The following is a 24,638-nucleotide window of genomic DNA, read 5'->3' on the forward strand; positions in this document are numbered from 1 at the left end:
AGAAAGAGAAAAACAAATACTGTATGCTAACACATATATATGGAATCTAAAAAAAAAAAAAAAAGTGGTTTTGACGAACCTCGGGGCAGGACAGGAATAAAGACACAGATGTAGAGAATGGACTTGAGGACATGGGGAGGGGGAAGGGTAAGCTGGGACGAAGTGAGAGAATAACACTGACATATACACACTACCAAAAGTAAAATAGATAGCTAGTGGGAAGCAACTGCATGGCACAGGGAGATCAGCTCGGTGCTTTGTGACCACCTAGAGGGGTGGGATAGGGAGGGTGGGAGGCAGACACAAGAGGGAGGGGATATGGGGATATACGTATACATATAGCTGATTCACTTTGTTATACAGCAGAAACTAACACAACACTGTAAAGCAGTTATACTCCAATAAAGATGTTAAAAAAATAGTCTTAAAGAAAAAATAAAGTTTTGATAAAAATAATTATTAAAAAAAAAGGCATTAATAAATCTTTTGCCAGTGGTTAATGAGAAACTGGTAGTCCCTGGCACTCAAAAGCAAAACAGTTACTTAAATTAACACCTATAAACAACTGTAATCAAGTGCCTATGTAATCAAGTAAGTGTTGACATAAATATTTTAATTCAAATAAGAGGAACAATAAGCCTCGCCCACTGTATCAAAGTTCACTAGAGAATTTGAAGGAAGATCATAATAAGCTCAAGATGCTAAATTTCTATCACAAGGTTCAGGTAAGGGACCAGAAAGTTTCTATGACTACTCTAAAAGATAAATGAAATAAGATCCTGTAGCTGCAGGGTTGAGATGTGTAACTATCATAACAAAGTTTAACCCTTAGGTGACTGAATTACAATACAAACTGAGTTCACAGCCTCACAGGGTCTCATGTTAAATGAGGGTATTGATGGGGAAGAAGAGTGGAGTGACTTTGTACTATGTAAATTTAGCTAAGCTGGAACTACAGTCCCCAGAATTCCCTTCACTGTACAGTTCTGAGTTAGAGTTGCCAGAGATGTGGAAGGTGGAAGTGATGCAGTACCCATGTTTATGTTCAGAAGTCAGTGTAGGGTTAGGCGCTGCATGCACATACTGTTACTGATCTGCTGGCTACCTTGTCAGTCAGGCCTGCAGCTCCTCCAGCTGGATTTCCTCTTTCAGGATCTTTGAATTTCTGAGCTAATGTATGTATATGCAGCTCTGTGATGAAGAGAATTAACTTTTTCTGCAAGCAAACTTGAAGGCTTAAAGGCAGTTTGCTTGCAGAAAATGTAGGGACGTGATGAGATATTTGTATACCCATGCTCACCGCAGCATTATTTACAATAGCCAAAAGGTAGAAGCAACCTAAAATGCTCATCAACAGAAGAATGGATAAGCAAAATGTGTTATACTCATACAGTATAATATTATTTGGCCTTAAAAAGGAAGGCAATTCTGACACATGCTACAACATGGATGACCTTAGGGATATCATGCTAAGTGAAATAACCCAGTCATAGAAAGACAAATATTGTATGACTTCACTTGTATGAAGTACTTAGAGCAGTCGAATTCATATAGATAGAAAGTAGAATGATAGTTGCCAGGGGCTGGGGTGGGAGGTAGGCAGAAACTGGGAGTTACTGTTTAACTGGTACAGAATTTCAGTTTGGGAATATGGAAAAAGTTCTGGAGATGGATGGTGGTGATGTTTTTGCATAACAGTGTGAATGTACTTAATGCCACTGACCTGTACACTTAAACAGGGTTAAAATGTTAAATTTAATGATGTGTATATTTTACCTCAATAAAAAAAGTCCAACTAGAGCTCATTCATTCTTTGAGCACTTCTGTACTTCCTGAAATATAAAGTCTTTCTTATGTTTTCTTTGCTCTAGTCCTGGCCCTAGTAATTTCTTCAAGGAGTCATTTCTTCCTTTTAATGGAGACTGGAATTTAGAAACCAAGATCAGGATACTAGGTGTGTTCACTGTTATACGGGGGTGTCTCTGCTGCCTGGCCCTCTCAATAAACAGAGCTAGGAAATATATATATGCACCCTCCCCCCACATATTCACAGACATACACACACATTTCCACATATTTTTTCAATGTATATATGTTGAAAATCATGAGTTGGCATTATTAGCCCTAATTTATTCAAAACCATAAGATTCATGCTAGCTTCTCTTTTTCCATACTTATACTTTCTTCTTTTATCAGTGAAAAATCTGGCTACAATTATCCTCAATACCTTTACTTAATTTGCTCAGTCTTCTGACTATAAATAGTACTCTTATTCCACTGGGCCACTGATACCAATTCATCTACAATCTTTGTGTTTGTAAGTATGGGATCCAGCCTCTGTCTGGCTACCATTACTGCCCTGCCTGAGCCTGCCCAATGGTGCTTGGATACAGGAGGAAGGAAGGAAAGAAGGAAGGGGAGAGAAAGGGAGAACTAACTTTACTTGTTAGTTGGCTTTTGCTGGTAAAAAGAAATACTATTGAGTTTTGTAGATTGGTCTTATATTCAGTAATCTAAATGAATCATCTGATTAGTTAATTTGTCAATGTGGCACTTTTTCCAGGCAGAGGATCATACGATCTGAAAATAATGACAGTTTTTTCTTTCTCTTCTAATCCTTGGATCTCATTTTCCCCTTGTAACATTTTTTAATTGAGAAATAATTCACATGTAACACTGTATTAGTTTTAGGTATACAACATAATGATTTGACACATTGTTAATAGTAGTGATAAAAGTAAGCATCTTTATCTTGTTACAGTCTTAAAGGGAACACATAACATTTCTTCAATAACTATAAGGCTTGCTGTAGGTCTTTGGTATGTAGGTTTTACCAAGTATGGAAGCTTTTCTCTAATAACAGTTTGCTAAGAACTTTTACACAAATACACATTGAATTTTATTAAATGCCTTCTCTGTACTGATTAAGATAATCATAATTTTTCTCCTTTAATCTATTAATGTGGTGAATTATACTGGAAGGATCCAGGGATCAATTCTACTATATCATGATGGTTTGGTTTTTTTTAATGCACTAACATAATCAATTAGCCAGTATTTTATCTAAGAGTTCTGCACTTACATTGATATGAAAAGTGGGACTATTTTTTTCTTTCCTTCTACTGTATTTATTTGGTTTTGGAATCATATTTACACTAGCCTCCTAAGATGATATTAAAAACATAATGCTGATTGAAAAAGGAACAGAATATGTACTACACCATTTACATAAATTAAAAATACATGTGCACTAAATAATATGCAATTTTAAACATCTGCATTGAAAATAATATATTAAACACATTAAAATAATTGAGGGAGATTGGGAGCATAATGGTAATAAAAATAAATGAATAGGGACTTCCTTGGTGGTCCAGTGGTTAAGACTCCACACTCCCAATGCAGGGGGCCCAGGTTCGATCTCTGGTCAGGGAACTAGATCCCGCATGCCGCAATGAAAAGATCCCATGTGCCACAACTAAAGACCCACGTGCCGCAACTAAGACCCGGTGCAGCCAAATAAATAAATAAATATTAAAAAAGAAGGAAGAACTTTAAAAATAAATGAATAAAACAAGAATGGGACCTTGCATGGACCAAAGATGATATGGTGTTATGAACTAGAGAGGGCCACGATTGCTCCTACTAAGCAAGGATGAAAAAAAGGTCCTGAGATGATAGAATTTAGAAGAGGAATCCGGGGGACATCTAGTCCAACCTCTTTGACAATGCAGAAATCCTTTTTCAGCTTCCTGAAAATGACTGAAGGGTATTTGATGGATTGCATATCTACAAAGCTGTCCTTTTTGCTGTTGAAAAGTTTTAAATGTTGGCTGTAATCTACCCCTTACAGACTTACCAACTCAGAATCTCTGACCATGGGGCCCAGAAATGCACATTTAAAAATTTTAAGGAAAGCTTAAAAAATGACTACACCAGATAACAAGACACTGACTTTTCAACTCTAGTTACATGTCAAATTTACCTGTGGAACTTTAAAAAAAAATACAAGATGCTTCATCCCTGGGATTCTAACACAGTAGGTATGAACACTCATGCTTTAAATATTGGGTGGGCCAAAAGGTTCGCTTGGTTTTTTCTGTAAGATGGCTCTAGTAGCACTTAGTTGTCTTTAACTTCATTTGCAACAATTTTGTTAGACTGTATGTGACAGCTGTCACATCAGCGTACATTTAAAAAAAGACTTTTCAAAATTAGTGAATTTCTGTGTAGTCATTTCAATATTGAAGATGGAAGAAAAAAAGCAACATTTTCAGCATATTGTGCTTTATTATTTCAAGAAAGGTAAAAACACAACTGAAATGCAAAAAAAAGATTTGTGCAGGTATGGAGAAGGTGCTGCGACTGACTGAACGTGTCAAAAGTGCTTTGCTAAGTTTCGTGCTGGAGATTTCTCACTGGACGATGCGCCATGGTCAGGCAGACCAGTTGAAGTTGATAGAGATCATATCAAGACATTAATTGAGAACAATCAACATTATACCACGCGGGAGATAGCCGACATACTCAAAATAACCAAATCAAGCGTTGAAAATCATTTGCACCAGCTTGGTTACGTTCATCGTTTTGATGTCTGGGTTCCAAGTAAGTTAAGCAAAAAAAAACCTTCTGGACCGTATTTCTGCATGCTATTCTCTATTTAAATGTAATGAAAACGTTCCGTTTTTAAAAGAAACTGTGACGGGCGATGAAAAGTGGATACTGTATAATAATGTGGAACGGAAGAGATCGTGGGGCAAGTGAAATAAACCACCACCAACCACACCAAAGGCTGGTCTTCATCCAAAGAAGGTGATGTTATGTATACAGTGGGACTGGAAGGGAGTCCTCTATTATGAGCTCCTTCTGGAAAACCGAAGGATTAGTTCCAACAAGTTGGTCCCAATTAGACCAACTGAAAGCAGCACTCGACGAAAAGTATCCAGAATTAGTCAACAGAAAAAGCATAATCTTCCATCAGGATAACGCAAGACCACATATTTCTTTGATGACCAGGCAAACCTGTTACAGCTTGGCTGGGAAGTTCTAATTCATCAGCTGTATTCACCAGACATTGCACCTTTGGATTTCCATTTATTTCGGTCTTTACAAAATTCTCTTGATGGAAAAAATTTCAATTCCCTGGAAGACTGGAAAAGGCACGTGGAAGAGTTCTTTGCTCAAAAAGATAAAAAGTTTTGGGAAGATGGAGTTATGAAGTTGCCTGAAAAACGGCAGAAGGTAGTGGAACAAAAGGGTGAATATGTTGTACAATAAAGTTCTTGGTGAAAATGAAAAATGTGTCTTTTATCTTTACTTAAAAAACTGAAGGCACTTTTTGGCCCACCTAATATAGCGATGACAGTACTGTCGATTGGGACAGTATCTGCCAGCTATATGTGAACTTTAAATTTTGCTTTCAAGCAGAGGTTGTGAATTATCAAACCATCCATCTAGGTTTTCTTACCTAGATATTCCTGTGCACAGAGATACAAAAGTGAGCAGAGGCTAGCTCTGGTTGGGAATTGGATTATAGCCAAGAAAGGATAAAAGCTACCGACCTGTTTAAGGATGGAAGCTGTGAAGAATTGAAACTCTAATCAGGTAAGGTAAGCAGCTACTTATATTACATTCACTTATTCATTTACTCATTCATCCAAGTTGTACTGAGAGACTATTTCATGCCAGACATAATGGGGAATATAGGTACGCCAACAGGTAATTTCATTATACGTGGTAAGCGTTATTGTAGGATCATGGTGGATAGGATGGACGCAGTACAAAATACAGTAGAGGCACACAGAAATGGCTACCAACCTACAACTGATGGGCCAAAGAAGGCTTCCAGGAGGAAGTGACATCTAAACTAAGAGTAAAGGATGACTAGGAGTTAGCTAGGTGAAAGGGACAATTGAGGGAGTAGGGAGTAGAAAAAAATAGTGTTCCAAACTAAGGCAGTAAGATGTGCAAAGGCCAGAGGATTGACAGCAGTGAAAAATGAGGCTGTAGAGGTAGGAAGGAGCAAAGATATGATCAGAATTTACTTTGAGGGCAAGGGGAAAGGATTTTAAGTTGGGAAGTGACGAGATCCAACCTGAATTGTAGAAATATCACTTTTGTAAAGCAAGGAAACAGATAAAGTAAGGGGATGGGTCATGAAAGAGGTGGGGAGACCAGTTAAGAAGTTGCTGCAGTAAAAGAGGTAAGAAACGTTGGTGACTTAAATCAGGATATTGGAATTTAAGGAAAGAGAAAAGTGCATGGGAGTTGAGAGACATCAGGAAAGAGACATAGGAACGCAGACTCTATAGGACTCAGTGGCTGATCAGACATGAGGATAAGGCTAAGAGAAAGAGACTAATTTCATGTTTTTGGCTTATTTGGTGCCATTTGTTAAACTAGGAAACTCAGGAGGAAGAGGTTGTGGATGGTGGCTGAAAATGGGGATAAAAGGTGATTATTTCAGTTTGGAACATAACATCTAAATAGCTTTGGGACATTCAAGTAGAGATGGAGAGCAACCAGCAAGATACTCACTTCTGGAGGAAGATTTGGAAGGATTAGGTAGAAGACAGTAATGGGGATGAATAAGATTGCCTAGGTAGAATCTTAGACTGGGAGAAGATTTAAGATGCAAATAAACATCACGACTTGCAGGACGGGGGAAAAGAAGGCTTACCAAAAAGACTGAAAAAGAGATTCAAAAGAAGTAGAAAGGAGAAATGGTATCATCAAAGATAAGGGAAGAGGGTTTTGCACAGAAGTGGCCAGTGGTCATCATCAAATCTACCATGTGTCAATAAACAAACAAACAAACAAACAAATAAATAAGAACTGAAGAGTTTCCACTAGATTTATCAATGAGTTCTCATTGGTTGAGTTGGTGATAGCTGAAGATTTGGCCTAAACCTTACAGCTGTTAGAACAGCTAACTTCTTAATGAATTTTCTCTTATATCTGAAATTCAAAGTGTTGACAACCAAGTTGGTTCCATAATAAGTAACTTAGAAAAGTAGACTCTTATTTCAATAATTACTGCTTCCATGAAGTTATGTAATCATTCATGTATTCAAACAATATCTGAATACTTTCTATGTGCCAGGTACTGTGCTGGATGTTGGGTATACAATGATGAACAATAAAAACAAGGTCTGGGGCTTCCCTGGTGGCGCAGTGGTTGAGAGTCTGCCTGCTAATGCAGGGGACACGGGTTCGAGCCCTGGTCTGGGAGGATCCCACATGCCGCGGAGCAATTGGGCCCGTGCGCCACAACTACTGAGCCTGCGTGTCTGGAGCCTGTGCTCCGCAACAAGAGAGGCCACAATAGTGAGAGGCCCACGCACCGCGATGGAGAGTGGCCCCCACTTGCCGCAACTAGAGAAAGCCCTCGCACAGAAACGAAGACCCAACACAGCCAAAAATAAATAAATAAATAAATTAATTAAACAAACAAACAAAAAACCGCAAATGAGTAAAAACAAAAACAAAAACAAGGTCTGTTTTCACTCAGTTAAGGTTGGGGTTTTTCAATAGCAATTGTTATTTAGGAAAAATAAAAATAAAGATCCACAAGTTCCCAGAATTTAAGTTCCTGATCTAAACTTAAATTTAGCTATATAGCACCTATTGCCACAGTTTTTGAAGAACACAGTGTATCAGTGACTTAAAGGCAAGAATAAAAAAAAAAAATTAGATTTAGGATTCATCTTTCAAATTACGAGCTGTGTGATTTGAGAAAATTGCTTAATTTCTTTGAGCCTATTTCCAGAGGGTAGTAGTGATTGTGGATGACCCTGTTTCAAAGCCAAAAGAAAGCTGAGGTTGTCTGAGGCAGTCAGAGGAAGAGAGGTACCCAAGAAGGAAAAGGACAGAATAATTATGGATGCTGACTAGATGGTTCTCTTACAAAGGGCGTGGAGAATGAAAGCAGAGTTGAGGAACAATGGTGGGGAGTAGGAACTGACTTTGTTTAACTGACCCCTTCTGCTTAGGTCATCCTTCGCAAGAGGTAAACCAAAGAATGACAAAAGAAAAACAAAGTGTACATGGTGAAGCTTGTTGACCGAGAGCTTCGTTATAGCATGACCTGGTTGTGCTGTTCTGTTAAGAAACTCTTATCTCAGTATTTTTAGTAAAATCTTTTCCTCTTTGGCTGATCACATTTCTCAGAGAGCTGTCTTCCAATGTCCTGCTTGAGGGAAGGCCGCCAGAGTTCTAGGAGCTGAAGGGGGAAAGTTGTCGACTGGTATTCTTAATATCTGACACTCACTTTACTCCCTTGTTTGCAGCAAAACAGTGTTTCCCTCAGCCAGACATAGTGTTTCCCTGGCCTGTTTACGCTCTGTCTCTCTCTCTCAAAAATAAATACACAAACCAACCAACCAACCTCTAATACTCTGCCAGGGTAAAGGAGAGGCAGCTGGCTGTTAACACGGAACTGGAAAAGATCTGAGAGGGGACTCCAACCGCATCTTAAGGAGACTTTCAACTAATCCTCTTTTTAATATTATAGCTCCATCTTAACCTCCTGCTTTCAGCGATAACTTGATATCTCTAATTCCTGAGCCCTTTGCAGTTCCACAAACTGGGGTGCTTTAAGGCTTGTACAACTGTTAGTTAGGAAAAGTCTTTCTTAGGGCTGCTAAATAAAGGCACTCATCCATCAGCTTTCTACTTTCTAAAATGTTGTTGCTGTTGTCTCCTATCCTGTTTTGCCTGTGGGTTTACACATTAAAAAAAACTCTTTACTTTTGTTTTAGTGGGTTTTGGAGTAGCAGCTGAGGTTAAATGTATGTATTCAATGTTCACTTTAACCAGAAGTTACTCTATCTACTTATCTCATCTCCTACCACCTTTCTATACTACACCTGGCAACATGGAAATATTTTTTAATTTTCAAAAACACAGGTGCTTTCCATACTTCTTTTTTCTACTAGCAACTTCGTCTATTTGGAACACTCTCCCTCCCAATCCTTGTCTGACAGGTGCCCTCTGTGACCATCTCCTTCCCACTCTAAACCCAGTAACCCGTAACAGCATTCGTAGCACTTTTTCACACACCTCTATCAGTGCATATTCCACTATATTATAAATACCGGTTTACCTGTGAGTTTTTCCTTCTAGACTGTGAACTCCTTAAGAACCAAAATGATATCTTAATCATCTCAGTATGTCCAGTACCTATTACAGAGACTAGTACATGATAGAAATCAGTAAATGTCTGGAGGAAGAGAAAGGAGGAGAGGAGTAAAATACATACCCTGCTCAAGCAAAAGATGTATTCTACTGATTAATATACTCTTTTTTTAAAAACTGAAGTACAGCTGACTTACAATATTATGTTAGTTTCACGAACACAGCAAAGTGATAGTTTAATATATATATATATTTTTTCTTTTTCAGATTCTTTTCCATTATAGGTTATTACAAGATATCGAATATAGTTCCCTGTGCTACACAGTAAATCCTTGTTGTTTATCTATTTTCTATATAGTAGTGTATATCTGCTATCTCATACTCTTTATTTATTCCTCCCCCCTTCCCCTTTGGTAACCCTGTTTGTTTTCTATGTCTGTGAGGTTTTTTTAAAATTTTTATTTATTTATTTATGGCTGTGTTGGGTCTTTGTTTCCGCGCGAGGGCTTTCTCTAGTTGCGGCAAGCGGGGGCCACTCTTCATCGCGGTGCGCGGGCCTCTCTTGTTGCGGAGCACAGGCTCCAGATGCGCAGGCTGAGCAATTGTGGCTCACGGGCCTAGCTGCTCCGCAGCATGTGGGATCCTCCCAGACCAGGGCTCGAACCCGTGTCCCCTGCATTGGCAGGCAGACTCTCAACCACTGCGCCACCAGGGAAGCCCCTGTCTGTGAGTTTTGTAAGTTTATTTGTATTATTTTTTAGATTCCACATATAAGTGATATCATATAGTATTTGTCTTTCTCTGATTTATTTCACTTTGTATGATAATCTCTAGGTCCACATGTTGCTGCAAATGGCAATATTTCATTCTTAACTGCCAAAATATACAAAGAGCTCATACAATTCAATATCAAAGAAACAACCCAATCAAAAAATGGGCAGAAGAACTAAATAGACGTCTTCAAAGAAGTCAGACAGATGGCCAACAGGCACATGAAAAGATGCTCAACATCACTAATTATTAGAGAAATGCAAATCAAAACTACAGTGAGGTACCACCTCACACCGGTCAGAATGGGCATCATCAAAAAGTCTACAAAGGGTGTGGAGAAAAGGGAACCCTCCTACACTACTGGTGGGAATGTAAATTGGTGCGGCCACTACAGAAAATAGTATGGAGGTTCCTTAAAAAAGTAAAATACAACTACCAAATGATCCAGCCATCCCACTCCTGGGCATATATCCGGAAGAGATGAAAACTCTAATTTGAAAAGATACACGCACCCCAATGTTCATAGCAGCACTATTTACAGTAGCCAAAACATGGAAGCAACCTAAGTGTCCATTAACAGATGAATGGATAAAGAGGTGGTGTATATATTCACGGTCAGAGTGCCAGCATGGTTGAGTGAGGGCCCTCTTCAGGGTTGCAGACATCTTCTTATATCTTTACATAGTGGAAGGGGCTGGGGAGCTCTGCTGGCTTTCTTTTGAAAGGGCATTAATCTAGTTTGTGATGTCTTTACCTTCATGACCTAATCCCCTCCCAAAAGCCCCACCTCCTAATACCATCACCTTGGGCACTAGGTTTCCAACATATGAATCTGGGAGGATACATTCAGAACACAGCACTTAACAAAATTCTCAAATTTGCTACCTCTTACATAGGAACTGGTCATCAGCAGTGCTTGAGTGTCCTTAAAAACGTGTATATTGTGGAAAGTTTGGGGTTCCAGAAGATAAGCCATTTTTCTCATACTTTTAAACCTCTATGTGGTTTCCTATATTATTCAGAGCCCTTAGCCTAAGATGCCCAATATAAGAATCTATCCAGTAACCAATGGAATTTTATAAAAAAATTTTGTTGGTAACTAGAATTTTCAGCCTTGACAAAATCTGAGGCTTGACTGTGAAGCCTCTCCTCTTTAATAAGGCAGGACCCTTGGTTACTTTTGGAGATACTGACCACTGCCAGTTGAAGTCATACTAAGCCCACTGTTGAGTAGCTTGCTTGCTTATTTATTTATTTATTTATTTATTTATTTATTTATTTAAGCAAGACTTTCTCAATGAAAAGAAAGCCACTGATTCACTGATTCACATTCTGGCACAAGTTCCTTATCTTGTCACAGACTAGTACTTTGAATAGCACTGTGTTAGACCATCTCATTATATCCTCCATGTATCTTAACTTCTCGTCCATATTTTCCATCTTCTTGTCTCTCTCTGCTCCACTATGTGTAATTGCTTCAGATCTGTATTCCAGTTCACTACAAGTCTCTCACTGCATTTAGTGTGATGTTTAACCCATCCAATGAGCTTTTTGTAATTATGTACTTATTTCTTTGTTTACTTATTTTACCCAAATAATTTCAAATATATCTCAAAATTGAAAGTATTTTACAGTGAACACCTGTATACTAACCACCTAGACTGTCATTAACATTTTACTATGCTTGCTTTATATCATTTAGCTATTCATCTACCTATCCTTTAACCCATCTTATTTTTAGTGCATTTCAAAGTAAATCACAGACATCAGTTATACTTCCCCCTAAGTACTTTAGCATGCGTATCATTAGAGGTCAATATTTGTTTATAGGTTCTTCTTTTGCTGTATAATTTACATACAATAAAATACACAAACCTTAAGTGTTCACTGGGTTTTGACAAATATGCCATAATGTTTTTGAGATATATCTATGTGGTTGCACGTATCATTAGCCTGTTTTTTTTTGTTGTTGTTGTTAAATTTTATTTATTTATTTCTTTATGGCTGTGTTGGCTCTTTGTTTCTGTGCGAGGGCTTTATCTAGTTGCAGCAAGTGGGGGCCACTCTTCACCGCGGTGCGCGGGCCTCTCTTGTTGCGGAGCACAGGCTCCAGATGCGCAGGCTCAGTAATTGTGGCTCACGGGCCTAGTTGCTCCGCGACATGTGGGATCCTCTCAGACCAGGGCTCGAACCTGTGTCCCCTGCATTGGCAGGCAGATTCTCAACCACTGTGCCACCAGGGAAACCCTAGCCTGTTTTTTTATCGCCGATTAGTATTACATTGTATGGATATATGGTAGTTAAAGACAAAAACATTCTCTGATTGATGGGCACCTGGGCTGATTCTAGTTTCAGGCTATTATGAATAAAGTTCCTATGAATACTTTTGTATAAGTCTTTTAATAGTCATATGTTGTAATTTTTTTAAGGTAAGACCCAGGAGTGAAATTATTGGATCATAGTTTAGGTATATGCTTAGTTTTATAAGAATCTCCCAGTCTTTTTTCTGAAGTGATTGCACCAGTTTACATTCTCAACAATAAAACCTGAGAATTCCAAGTACTTTACAACCCTGTCAACATTTGGTATTGTCAGTCTTTTTAATTTTAGCCATACTGGTGGTTATATAGTAGTATCTCATAATGGTTTTAATTTGCATTTCCCGGATGACGGATACTGAGCAGTTCTTCATGTTTTTATTGACCATTCACATATCTTATTTTGTGAAGTGTCTGTTCAAACTGTCCATTTTCAAAGGCTGATTTGGCTTCTCCTTATTAAGTTGTAGGAGTTCTTTATATAAACATGACATCAGTTCTTTGTCATGTTTACATTTTGGGAATATTTTTTCCTAGTCTTAACTATTCATTTTCTTAATGCTGTCTTCTGAAAAGCATAAGTTTTAATTTTGATGAAGTACAGTGACCATTTTTTTCTTTTTTGGTTATCACTTTTTGTGACCTGAGAAACTGTTGCCAGTTATAAAGGTTATAAGTGGCAATAAAGATTCAATTAATTATTAAAAAAAAGAGAAACTGTTGCTCATTCCCAAGTCATGACTCTATTCTATGCTTTCCCCTAAAAGCTTTATTGTTTTATATTGTATGTTTATGTCTGTGCTCTACCTCAAGTTAATCCTTGTGTTTGATGGGAGGTAGAGGTAGAGGTTCACTTTTTTTCCATATGGATATATTCAGTTATTTCAGCACTATTTGTGGAAAAAACTTTCTTCTCCCTATTGGATTGCTTTGGTGCCTTTGTCAAAAATGCCATAAATGCGGGTCTCTGAGTGCTCTTTTCCACTGATCTATTTGATATGTCAGTTCAACACTGTCTTGATTACTGTGGGTTAACAGTAAGTCTTGAAATCAGGTAGCGTTAAGTCCTCCAAATTTGTTCTTTTTCGAGATTGCTTTCGCCATTCTAAGTCCTCTGCATTTCCACATAAATTTTAGAATCATCCTGTCAATTTCTAGAAAAACTTCCACTGTGATTTTTATTGGGATTTCATTCAGGCTACAGATTGATTTGTGGAGAACTGACATCTTAACGATATTAGGTTTTCCCTAGCCTTTGAGTTTTTACTTTACTGATTATATAATCTAAACTTACCTGGCCATTTTTGTTAGTTTCTTGTTATTTGTTTATTTTGTATTCAATCCTTTATTTATTTATTTTAATTATTATATGTTCATATTGAATAATTCCAATATATAAAGCCTTTGGGGGTCTCAATCTGCTGTTGGTTGTTTCTGTTGACACTATTTCATATTGGCTCATTTCTTTGGTATTTGGTCATTTTAAAATTGTGAGTTTATATCTTACTGAATTTTATCTGTGGGAATCCTGACTGCCTAAATTGTGGCTGCGTTATTCTAGAAAGGATTTACAATTGCTTATTCTGGAGGCAAGGGTGAGGGGCATGCCGCTGAAGAGGGATTATTTTATTCCTCTTCCAGTGTCCTACCCTGATGTAAATAAAGCTCTCAGGTTCAACCAGCTCTCTTTACAGAAGTCAAGGCTTAATTGTGCTCACAAATCTGGTTTCCCTACCTGCTAATAGCTCAGAATTTGGTTTTTCCTATTTGTCCTTTTCTTGAGAGTAGAGGAGGGGCCTATTATAGATTTCCTTTTCTTCTTGGGAAAAACTACATATCAAAATCATGGGGATTTTTTGTTGTTGTTTCAATTTTCTAAGATCTATTTCTATGTTAGTGAGAGGGTATCTCGTAACATGCAGTTTATTATAATGCTGGAAATGGAGGACTTTACTGGGTTTTTAAATTATAATTTACTGTGAAAAGGTCTTAGCTAAGATCTTGACACAAAAATCACATATCTGCTAAAATGAAAAGAGTTAAGGCCATGATTTTTTTTTTTTAAAGGAAAGTTTTTTTCCCCCACACTATTTTTTAAATATTTATTTGTTTATTTATTTTTGGCTGTGTTGGGTCTTCGTTTCTGTGTGAGGGCTTTCTCTAGTTGTGGCAAGTGGGGGCCACTCTTCATCGCGGTGCACGGGCCTCTCACTATCGCAGCCTCTCTTATTGCGGAGCACAGGCTCCAGACGCGCAGGCTCAGTAGTTGTGGCTCACGGGCCTAGTTGCTCCGTGGCATGTGGGACCTTCCCAGACCAGGGCTTGAACCCGTGTCCCCTGCATTGGCAGGCAGATTCTCAACCACTGCGCCACCAGGGAAGCCCCATGATATTTTTGAAGAGATTTATAGTAATCTCAGTTACAAAAAAACCTAAAATACGATCAGTTATTTGAGATGAGAAGATACATAGGAATAATCTATAATCTCTATAAACCAGTCCTTTAAAAAATTATCTTGGCAGTGAAAGAACCTGATAAACAAAATAACCCCTTGGCAGTACTCATGTTCCATTTAATTTTCCCTTGAGGACAGGAAAGACAGAATAACTTCAAGATCACGAAAAGCAAAATTTACTAAAGTTTCTGAATCACTACCTAAAAATTGGTTCATTTAATGTTTCTATCTTAAAACACCAACACAGATGTTTGGCCTCTCTGCCTTGAAATTCTATGCTTTTGTAAAAAATGTTCAGAATGTCATGTTAAATCCCCACAAGTAACATTGTTGCAACAAGAATATAAATATTAATAAATCCCAAGTTGGTAATAAATAACCCATTAAAATAAGAGTATCACATGTGAACCCATTTATAACTGAAAAGAGCCTCTCTATAATGTTAAACAACAGCATATGCTGGAAGGAAGACAGGATATATTTTTATTTATTTATGAAATAGTGAATTCTAAAATATTAAGTGTTCATCAGTACAGGTGTATCTGGAAACAACACCAACAAAAAAAACGCAAGCTTTTTACCCCCAGAATATGATTATTCAAATGAAAAGGAATATTTTTGTAACCCAAGGGTACCTGGCTATTCTATAAGTAATTACTAATTAGTATATGCTAAAATTAAGTTTAGAGAAAGCCTTATAACTTAGTTCTTCAGTTAATTACAGCACATAAAGTACAAATGGAAAAAAGCTCCCTAAAACAGTTTTTGTAGTTTTATCACCAGTTATAGGGAATCAGGAAATTACCTAACTTTATGGCTTCTGGTGACCTTGATCTATTAATCAAATTCCTTTGTTCTATATAATGACAGTACCAAAGTAACTGTAAGAAAGTAACAAAAGTAGTAAAAGACGTGAGTTTTTTTAGGGTAAATTTATTATGTCTTATTCTTCTCATAAAGGTCTGATAATTTCCTTCCTACAAAAATGAGAATCATTTTTTAATTTATAAAATATGCTTGCTATATGTTTTATATAATTTAATTATGCTTGTGTGTATGTGTGTGTTTCAAGCAGAGAAAAGTTTAAATGGAAGTCAAAACTCTTCTATCTATGCCAGAGATAACCATTATTAAGGATGTAGTATAACTATCCTTCCAGATTTTTACCATGATATACATACATACATATATGTAATTTTAGGTCAAAAACAGAATTATACCTACTTTATGTAACTTCCTTTTGCCCACCTGGCAATACATAACAGAAGTTTTTTCATATGGGTACATATTATAGAGCTACATATTATAGCTCTACATATTATAGAGCTACCTCTTTCTATTTAGTAACTGAACAGTATTCCAAAGAAGAGTTCTACCATAATTAGATTAATCAAAATCCAAATGGTAAACATTTAGGATGCTTTCAATTTTTGCTATTATAAACTATTACAGCTAGTCTCTTATGCTCTAAAGTAAGAATGTATTTCCAGTAAAGGTGAATCATCTCCTATCTTGCCAATTTGCTTAAACAAGATTACATTTTTGATGCTAGATTTTAAGTTAGAATTTCTGAAAAAGGTATCACTTGAAATGGGTTTTAAAAGATAAATATGCCCTGCAAAAAAAATGTAACAGTAGTACCCTAAGACATTAATGTGTATAAGTTATAAGATTATAAATAATAACGATACAATTAACACCCGTATACATAGTTTGAGAAATAGAGTATTACCATTACCTTTGAAGATCTCTATGTTCATGTCCTTCCCCTCTGTCTCCCAGAGGTAATTTTCTTCAATATTTTGCTTATTATCCCTTGATTTTCTTTTTTCCCAGATTTATTGAGGTGCATTTGACAGATAAAATTATAGTATACAATGTGATGATTTAATATATGTACACATTGCTTTTCTTTTTAGTTTTAACACATATATTCTATCCCTAACTTAAATAACTCTAAATAATATATTACATGCTTTGAATTTTATATGAATGAAAGCATATTGTAATTGAATTGCCTTTTTATTTTTGCACAAAATTATCTTCTTTAAGATTCATCCACATTGTTCCTTATAGCTGCAATTCATTCATTATCTCTGCTAAATAATATTCTAACATAAGAAAATAGCACCATTTATCTATACATTCTACTGCTGGTTGGCATGAGTTGTTTCCAGTTTCCTGCTATTTCAAACAATGTTCCTATGAACATTTTTGTGCGTATCTCTTGGTGTATGTGGGTAAGATCTCCTCTAAGAGTGGAATCACTGGGTCATAGAATATGTTCATATTCAGCTTTACAAGAAAATCTTTGTACCATTTTACACTCTAACAAGCAGAGTTTACATGCTCCATTTGTTCGATAACTTCACCAATACTTAATATTATCCAATTATACAATTATTACAAAACAGTGAATGTAAAATGCTATCTCATTGTGGTTTTAATTTACATTTCTCCAGTTATTGACATAGATCATCTTTTTAAAAAATGTCATTTTATTTATACACTAATTATCCAAGTGGATTTCCTTTTCTCCGGGATACTTTAAGTCTCTTGCCCATTTAAAATTTGGGTTGTCTTTTTCTTATTGATTTGTAGGAGCTTTTATAATCTGAGTACTAATCAGTTGGTAGTCATATGCTCTGCAAACATCTCTCACTCTGAAGTTTACATTTTCATTCTCTTTATGGTATTTTTGATGAAAAGAAGTTCTAATTTTAATGTAGTCAAATTTACCAATCTTTCTTTCTAACTGAGGTAAAAGTGGTATATAACAATATTTTCTTTTAAGAGTGGCACTATTTTTACCTTGTTTAACAAATCTTTCCCTCCCCCAAAGTCATAAGGCTATGTCATTTATTCTCTTTGAAAGACTATATAGGTTGGCTTTTCATATTTAAGTATTAATATTTAATCCACATAAAACTGATTTTAGTGTATAGTGTGAGGTATCGGTACATTTTTCCTGTACATGGTTCATTATGTGTACATGGTCACCCAACTGTCCCAGTACTAGTTATTGAATTTTTTACCTCTTTGTCACTAATCTGAAACACCAACTCTGTCATAAATCACATTTCCAAACATGTGTACATCTGTTTATAAACTCTAAATTCTGCTCTACTGGCCAATTTGTTTATGATTGTGCCACACACTGTCTTAATGACTACAATCTTAAACTAATTAAAAAATTTCTTAAGTGTTGTTGAGGTATAACTGACAAGTAAAATGGTAAGATATTTAAAGTATGCACTGAGGTGATTTGATATATGTATACATCGTGAAAGGATTCCCACAACTCAGTTAAATGACACCTCTCCTTACATATTTATCTGTTGTTTTTTGTTTTTGGTGAAAACATTTAAGTTCAACTCTTTTAGCAATTTCAGTTATATAATAAAGTGTTACCAATTGTAGTCCCCATGTTGTACATCAGATCCTCAGGCCTTATTCACCTTATAGCTAAAAGTTTGTACCACTTATCGACCTCTCCCTATTTCTTCCACCTCTCAGCCCCTGGCAACCATTTTCTACTCTGTTTCTAAGAGTCTGACCTTTTTTTTTTTAAAGGTTCCACATATAATACCACGCAGTATTTGTCTTTCTCTGTCTGGCTTATTTCACTTGGCAGAATGCCTTCAAGGTTCATCCACGTTATTGCAAGTGGTAGAATTTCCTTCTTTCTCATGGCTGAATAATATTGCACTGTACTGTGTATATATACCACATCTTCTTTATCCATGTATCCACTGATGGACATTTAGGTTATTTCCACATCTTGGCTATTGTGACTAATGCTGCAGTGAACATGGGAGTGCAGATACTTCTTCAATAGCCTGTTTTCATTTCCTTTGGATATACCCAGAGTGGAACTGCTGGATCATATGGTATGGTTCTATTTTTAATTTTTTGAGGAATCTCCGTACTATTTTTTATAGTGGCTACACCAATTTACATTCCTACCGACAGTGCACAAGGGTTCCTTTTTCTCCATATCCTTGCCAATACTTATTATCCCTTGTGTCTTTGATAACAGCCTTTCCAACAGATGTGAGGTGGTAACTTGTGATTTTGATTTGCATTTTCCCGATGATTAGTGACATGGAGCACATTTTCACTTACCTTTTGGCCATTTGTGTGTCTTCTTTTAAACTAATTTTTGATATGTGACAAGGCCAATTCCCAGGCTTTGCCATTTGTTTTAGGAGTATGTTGGTAATTCTCAGACTTTTGCTCTTTCTGTTGGGATTCTGATGAGAATTGCAGTAACTCTATAGATTATTTTCGGGAGAACTGATATCTTTATAATACTGAGTCTTCCAATCCATGAACATGGTATATCTTTCCATTTCTTTAGGCCTTCTTTCATCCACAAATGTTATTATTAATTATACCCTGTAATTCTCACTTTCCAATCTACCAGAATTTAACATGCATTTTACTCAGTTTCTCTGGAGTCCGACAGATAGTCTTTTACATCTTAATATTTAATCACATTTTTCTCTTTGTGCAAAAAGTTTAAGAAAGAATTTTTGCATCACCTACAAAGAATACGATGCCAATGTCACAGGGACAGGATAGGGAAATCAGATTATTTTTTTCTCCTAAACTGTGTCCTCATTATTGTGTGGGAAATTTATCTCTGTAAGATAATACACGTATGTTGAAGCCACCTGGAAATATTTTTTTTGTGCTTTACCTACACAAAGTACTTAGTAAACACTTAACTGAGTAATTCATTTATCATTTGGATTACCCACCATTCATTGCCCTCTGCTTTAATAGTACAACTGAAAACTGACTGAAAAGGGCTGACATGAATACAGACATTAAGTAATATACAACTGAATGTTTTAAAGATGACTTTTCATTTTCAGAAAGCTTGCTTATAGAACTAGTAAAATAACCTAATATTTTTCAAGAAAAAACAAAGACAGAATAAAAAACTCTTAATATTTATGCCAAGTAATACATGAGTGTTTCTGACAGAAATGGTATGGATATTGGCTTTTCATCCTATTAGGTGCAGAAGGCTCAAGAACCTGATATATTGGTAATTACTGAATCGCCTGGAAAAATAAAAAGTATTCTCAAATAAGAAGGATAATCTGAAAGAACTAAAAGTTACCTGTAGAGTACAGTTCATCATCCTTATTATGTAGTCGAACTGTTGATGGTCTAATATTGCCCGGTTTTGCTGAACATGTAAACCCAGCTCATCAGTGAGACACTGTCTTGCTGCCTTTCCTTTAAGGGCTCTCAGTGCAGCAGGAAGAGTCTGAGGACAAGAGAGGAAGACATGAACAAAAGGTACCACTGGAAAAAACGTAACTTTCAATCACGCTGAAAACTCACGTGTATCCTATAAACCATTTAACAGAGTTATTAGTAGAATTAAACTGCTAGAAAAGAGTTGATGTACTGTTAAAGACAGCTGTAAACAGATGGATTTATAGTGATTTTTTTATTTGTAAGGCAGCATGAAAATAAGTAGGACTAGTTTATGTGATACATTTAAAAACATTAAACTTCATTAAAAAAAAACTCATCAAAATTGTGGTCACCAAATTAACTGTTGCTTCAGATTATGAGTCAAAACCACAGACACTTAGACACATTCTTTCAATAACTGGTCACATCTCCATGGCAAGAATAGAAGGAAAAATTAAAATGACAAGAATCATCGGTGATTTTATACTTTTAAAGTGATTAGCAACTTAATCACTACTCAGTTTTAATTTATGACTGGAAAATTCTACAATCTCTTCTTATTTCAAAAGCATAATTAAGAAGGAAAAAAACTCAGAGCAACAAACAGATATCTCTAGGTGTATGTACTAAAACTCTTTCACTTCATCACCCACAAGAACGCGTCTTCCATTTCACCTTTAGGGCTGAATTAATTTACTTTACATAAAGTAATAATTTAACTTTGAAAACCTAAAATGAGAACAAAGGGGCAAATAAGAAGGAAGAGAAGAAGACTGAGAGTAGAGGGACCTAATATTGTTACAACGGGTACAGGAAATAGGCTGTGAAAGTTGAAAGCAAGAGAAGCAAAAGAAAGTCTGTAACACTTCAACCATAAGAAAAAAATGGATACCAAAAACACTGAAAATATAAAGAGGCTTGAGGTCATTTAGTGCAAGGGTAAAAACTTTATTTTACATGTTTTACTAGCCCCTTGTAATAAATGTTCAGAATTATGACGAGTCACTAAGGAAAGGTTACATATGTTTAGTATGTTTTATTAAAGAAGGCAAGAAAATGTGTTTTAACAAGGCACATTTAAATGAATACCACAATTTTTATAATTCATGACTTGTTATAACTAGATTCTTTGTAATAAATAAAATTATATTTTAAATGTTAAGTTTCTAAGTAATATGCCAAAATAGAATGAACAATGTTTAAAAGTTCCGGGGGGGGGGTGGAAATGACTATCAATACTTCTCTGGTTGCCATATAATTAGGCTTGGCTAAGATTTTAAATCTTAGACACTGTTCATTTAAAATGATCAAAACAATGAAAGGATACTTATAAGGAAAAGGGATTGAATCAGAGGAGCGGTCAGTAGGCAAGCTAAACATAGAAATCTGAAAGGGATGTGATGAATGCTTACTTGGGAAAGATGGCATTTTATTACCTTTTCAGTCTCCAATGTTTTATTTTCAAATATGAATGAGATGCAGTTTCTAACAACTTCCAATCTCTGTGCACTGTTGAAAACTGTTGTCGCCTTATCCATTATTGAAACTAGTAAAGGAGTATAAGGAAAACACAAATTAAACTCCTTCAGCAATTACAAAAGGGGAATATTACTGTTTACAGTTTATGACTCTGTTTACATGACCAACACTTAAGCGTTTTTTTTCCCTTGTTACATGACACTGAAAGTATTTCATTTCCTCACTTTGATTACATTTTTAGGTTGTGAAGTGGCAGGCTAGTCAATGGGTTATTTAGGATAATTTCACAGGATAGATTCTAACACTGTACTTAACTCTTATGCAAATTAATTCACATTTACATTGCTCAGTAAAATTTTATTAAGCAAAGGTAATAATTTTTCCTTTAATTGTAAACAAACAGATAAAAAAATGTTTTGCATACAAGATCATGACAAAAATAGCTAACACTCATATGTAAGAGGACTGACTACTAACAGAAAAGGAAGTTGATATTTCTAACATATTACCAAAGAAAAACCACATACCACAAAAAATTAGGTTCTGCAAATCTGAGTACAGGTGACCTGAAGAAGCATTGCACACAAAGAGAAATGATCATGGCCAAAGAATTGCTATACAAATTTGGGAGAGTCACTTCTCAGTTCTGTGAACTTAGTACCTGTCAACTTTACAAGGTTGGATAATTCTAGTGTACTACATAGGCTTAAATTACTTAAAATAAATTTAACTTATTAAAAGAATATTAGAAAGATATAAATTAAAGCAGTATTTGTCAAATAAAAAGTATAATTTCACAAAGAACTACACTATATAATTTGTACAAATGAGGTAGTATCAATAATTCTTAAGCCTTATATTTTATGGCTGCTCTTACCCAACAAGAAAGACCACCATGTCTTACTCTTAGCATTCCTTTCATTTCATCAATATGAAATTTTATATCCTTCAAATAATTTTTTAAACTTTTAAAAATCTTGAAATAATTATAAGCTTACAAAAAGTTGCAAATTAGTACAGAGAAGATCCATGCACTTATCACCTTCCCCCATGGTGATATCTTACATAACTACAGTGCTTTATCAGAATCAGGAAATCAGTCTTACTTGGTTTTTACTATAGTTTTCTTGAAATCACTTAAAATCATGTAAGATTAACATTAATGACCATGACTGTAAAACAGATTATTTCATATGACTTTTCTGTCTGAAATGTGCATTCTTAATTTTGCACTCTGGTGCTTCCCACATGTGTAGGTCAGTGGCATAGACTGAAATTGAAATTGATCTATATTTAGAGTAGAAAACTTCTTAGTCTCCAAATAAGACCACATGCTTTATTGAGAGAGTAACATCTTTAACCTATGTTTATAAAATTTTAATTCTAATATCTTTTTAGCAGCATTTTAAATTTTCTTTAGGATGAACCATTAAAAACCCCACATTTTCTTATAATGAATCTGTTTACCATCTGGGAATTATTATTTTCCTTTGGAGACTATGACTTAGTTCATTCCCAGAAGAAAGTTCTTCACTTAGAGTTACTGATGTATCAGGCATTGGCCAAATCCCCAGTTGTGGCATTCTAATACTAGCTTTCTAACATTTGATAACAACTCTGGTTTATGGGTGTTTGACCTCCCAGGGCTTCCTTCCCAAGGCTTTGGCTTTCAAATGTTATTTCTAGCATTTGAAATAGCATTTGAATAGTGTTCATCATCACTCTGGCCCCTCTGAGGAATAGCTGGAAACTAATTAACCTCTCAAAATGTGAATGGCTCTTAAAGTGACAGAGCAATTCTACATTCATATTAAATGGGTATCATGTAAAATGAAACATTCAGACCTTTTAATTTTAATACAAGGGAAATCCTAATTCTGATCAACTCAAATGAACCAGAAAGTTGGACAGAGGTCCCTGTATTCGTCTTTCACTCATTCATTCATCGTTCGTTCGTTCGTTTGTTCATTCATTCATTCATTCATTCTGGTTTTACAGGAAGTGCATGCAGGGACAAATACTGAGTCATGTGTACCTCTCTGACTGACTACAATGAGACATTCCATATGCATCTAAAAAAAGAATTTGATGATTGAAAATGAAGAAAGTAAAGAGATTATACAAAAACAATATTGAGACAAGGCTACAATTCAAGCAAATTAAAATTTAAACCAACTTCTAATCTGTTCATGTGGCTATTTAAAGAAATCATTCAACTAGCTCATGGATATTAAAGTTAAATGACCAAACCCTTCAAAAAATAACTACCCTAACATGTCTACTTCTCCTCCATCTCTTCTCTGTGTGAAAGTACAATCAACACTTAAGTAAAAGCAGTTAATACTTAGGGAAATAATAGCAAATTAACATTATTAAGTAAATAATAAATAATAAGTAATATTAACATTACTATATAACATAAATGTTAAGATACATAAATTATTAACATTACAACATAAACAACATAAATAATTAATAAATAATTAAACATAAATAATTAATATATTATTATCCTGGAATTTTAATAATAAAATTACACACTTCCAAGTATGATGGAACAGTTTGTAACAAACCAGAACTCCCACCAGGAACAATTATAAAAGTAAGATAAAATGCAAAAACCATCTATTTAAATATATCAGAGTGCTACAGAAGCACAAGGATTAGAGGACCTAAAATTCCAGAGAAAGGAAAAGACCAGAGGTAAGTTAACAAGCACATCCACTTTTTCCCTAAGAGATTTGCCAATATTGAGTACAGATAGGAAGCTGAGAATCTGGGCTTGATTCCGGCAGATGGCCAGGTTGACCAGCAAAGTTTCTGGTGAGAGCTGAACAGACAAAAGTGGATGTATGCTATAGTCCTGAGGTAAACCTCTAAAAGAACAGTAAAAGTATATAAATAACAAGTTAACAGATATAAATTATGGAATAAAAAATAGTTTATTAATCCAAAAGAATGAAAGAAAGCAGGGGAAAATGTAAAACACGAGGATCAAACAGAAAAAACAACCCAGTAAATTATATTAAAGCCATTACTGTATGAGTAATTATATTTATATAAATGAGCTAAATACAAGTAATATACTACAATAGTCAAACTGGCTAAAAAAACCCCCCACATGCTGCTTACAAGAGGCATACCTTAATTATAAGGACCCAGAGTTTGAAAATAAAAAAGTAAAAACAGATAAACCATACAAACACTAACCAAAGGAAGGCTGGTCTAGCTATATAAAACTCAAAGTACACTTTATGCCAAGAAGC

The 24,638-nt window shown here is 35.5% G+C and overlaps 1 protein-coding gene across 1 annotated transcript in view; it reads right to left on the minus strand.

Moving 5' to 3' along the window:
• The window catches only part of SBF2 (SET binding factor 2), a 456,507-nt gene that overhangs the window by 151,688 nt on the left and 280,181 nt on the right, over positions 1-24,638 (minus strand). The window contains exons 17-18 of the mRNA XM_082476788.1: positions 21,330-21,439; positions 19,811-19,960 (exon numbers count right to left, since the gene is read on the minus strand). Of these exons, the coding sequence (XP_082332914.1) occupies positions 19,811-19,960; positions 21,330-21,439 (260 nt within the window). The remainder of the gene's footprint in view (positions 1-19,810; positions 19,961-21,329; positions 21,440-24,638) is intronic.

This window comes from Balaenoptera physalus, assembly GCF_965194825.1.
Source record: "Balaenoptera physalus genome assembly, chromosome: 10".
NCBI classification, from domain to species: domain Eukaryota; kingdom Metazoa; phylum Chordata; class Mammalia; order Artiodactyla; family Balaenopteridae; genus Balaenoptera; species Balaenoptera physalus.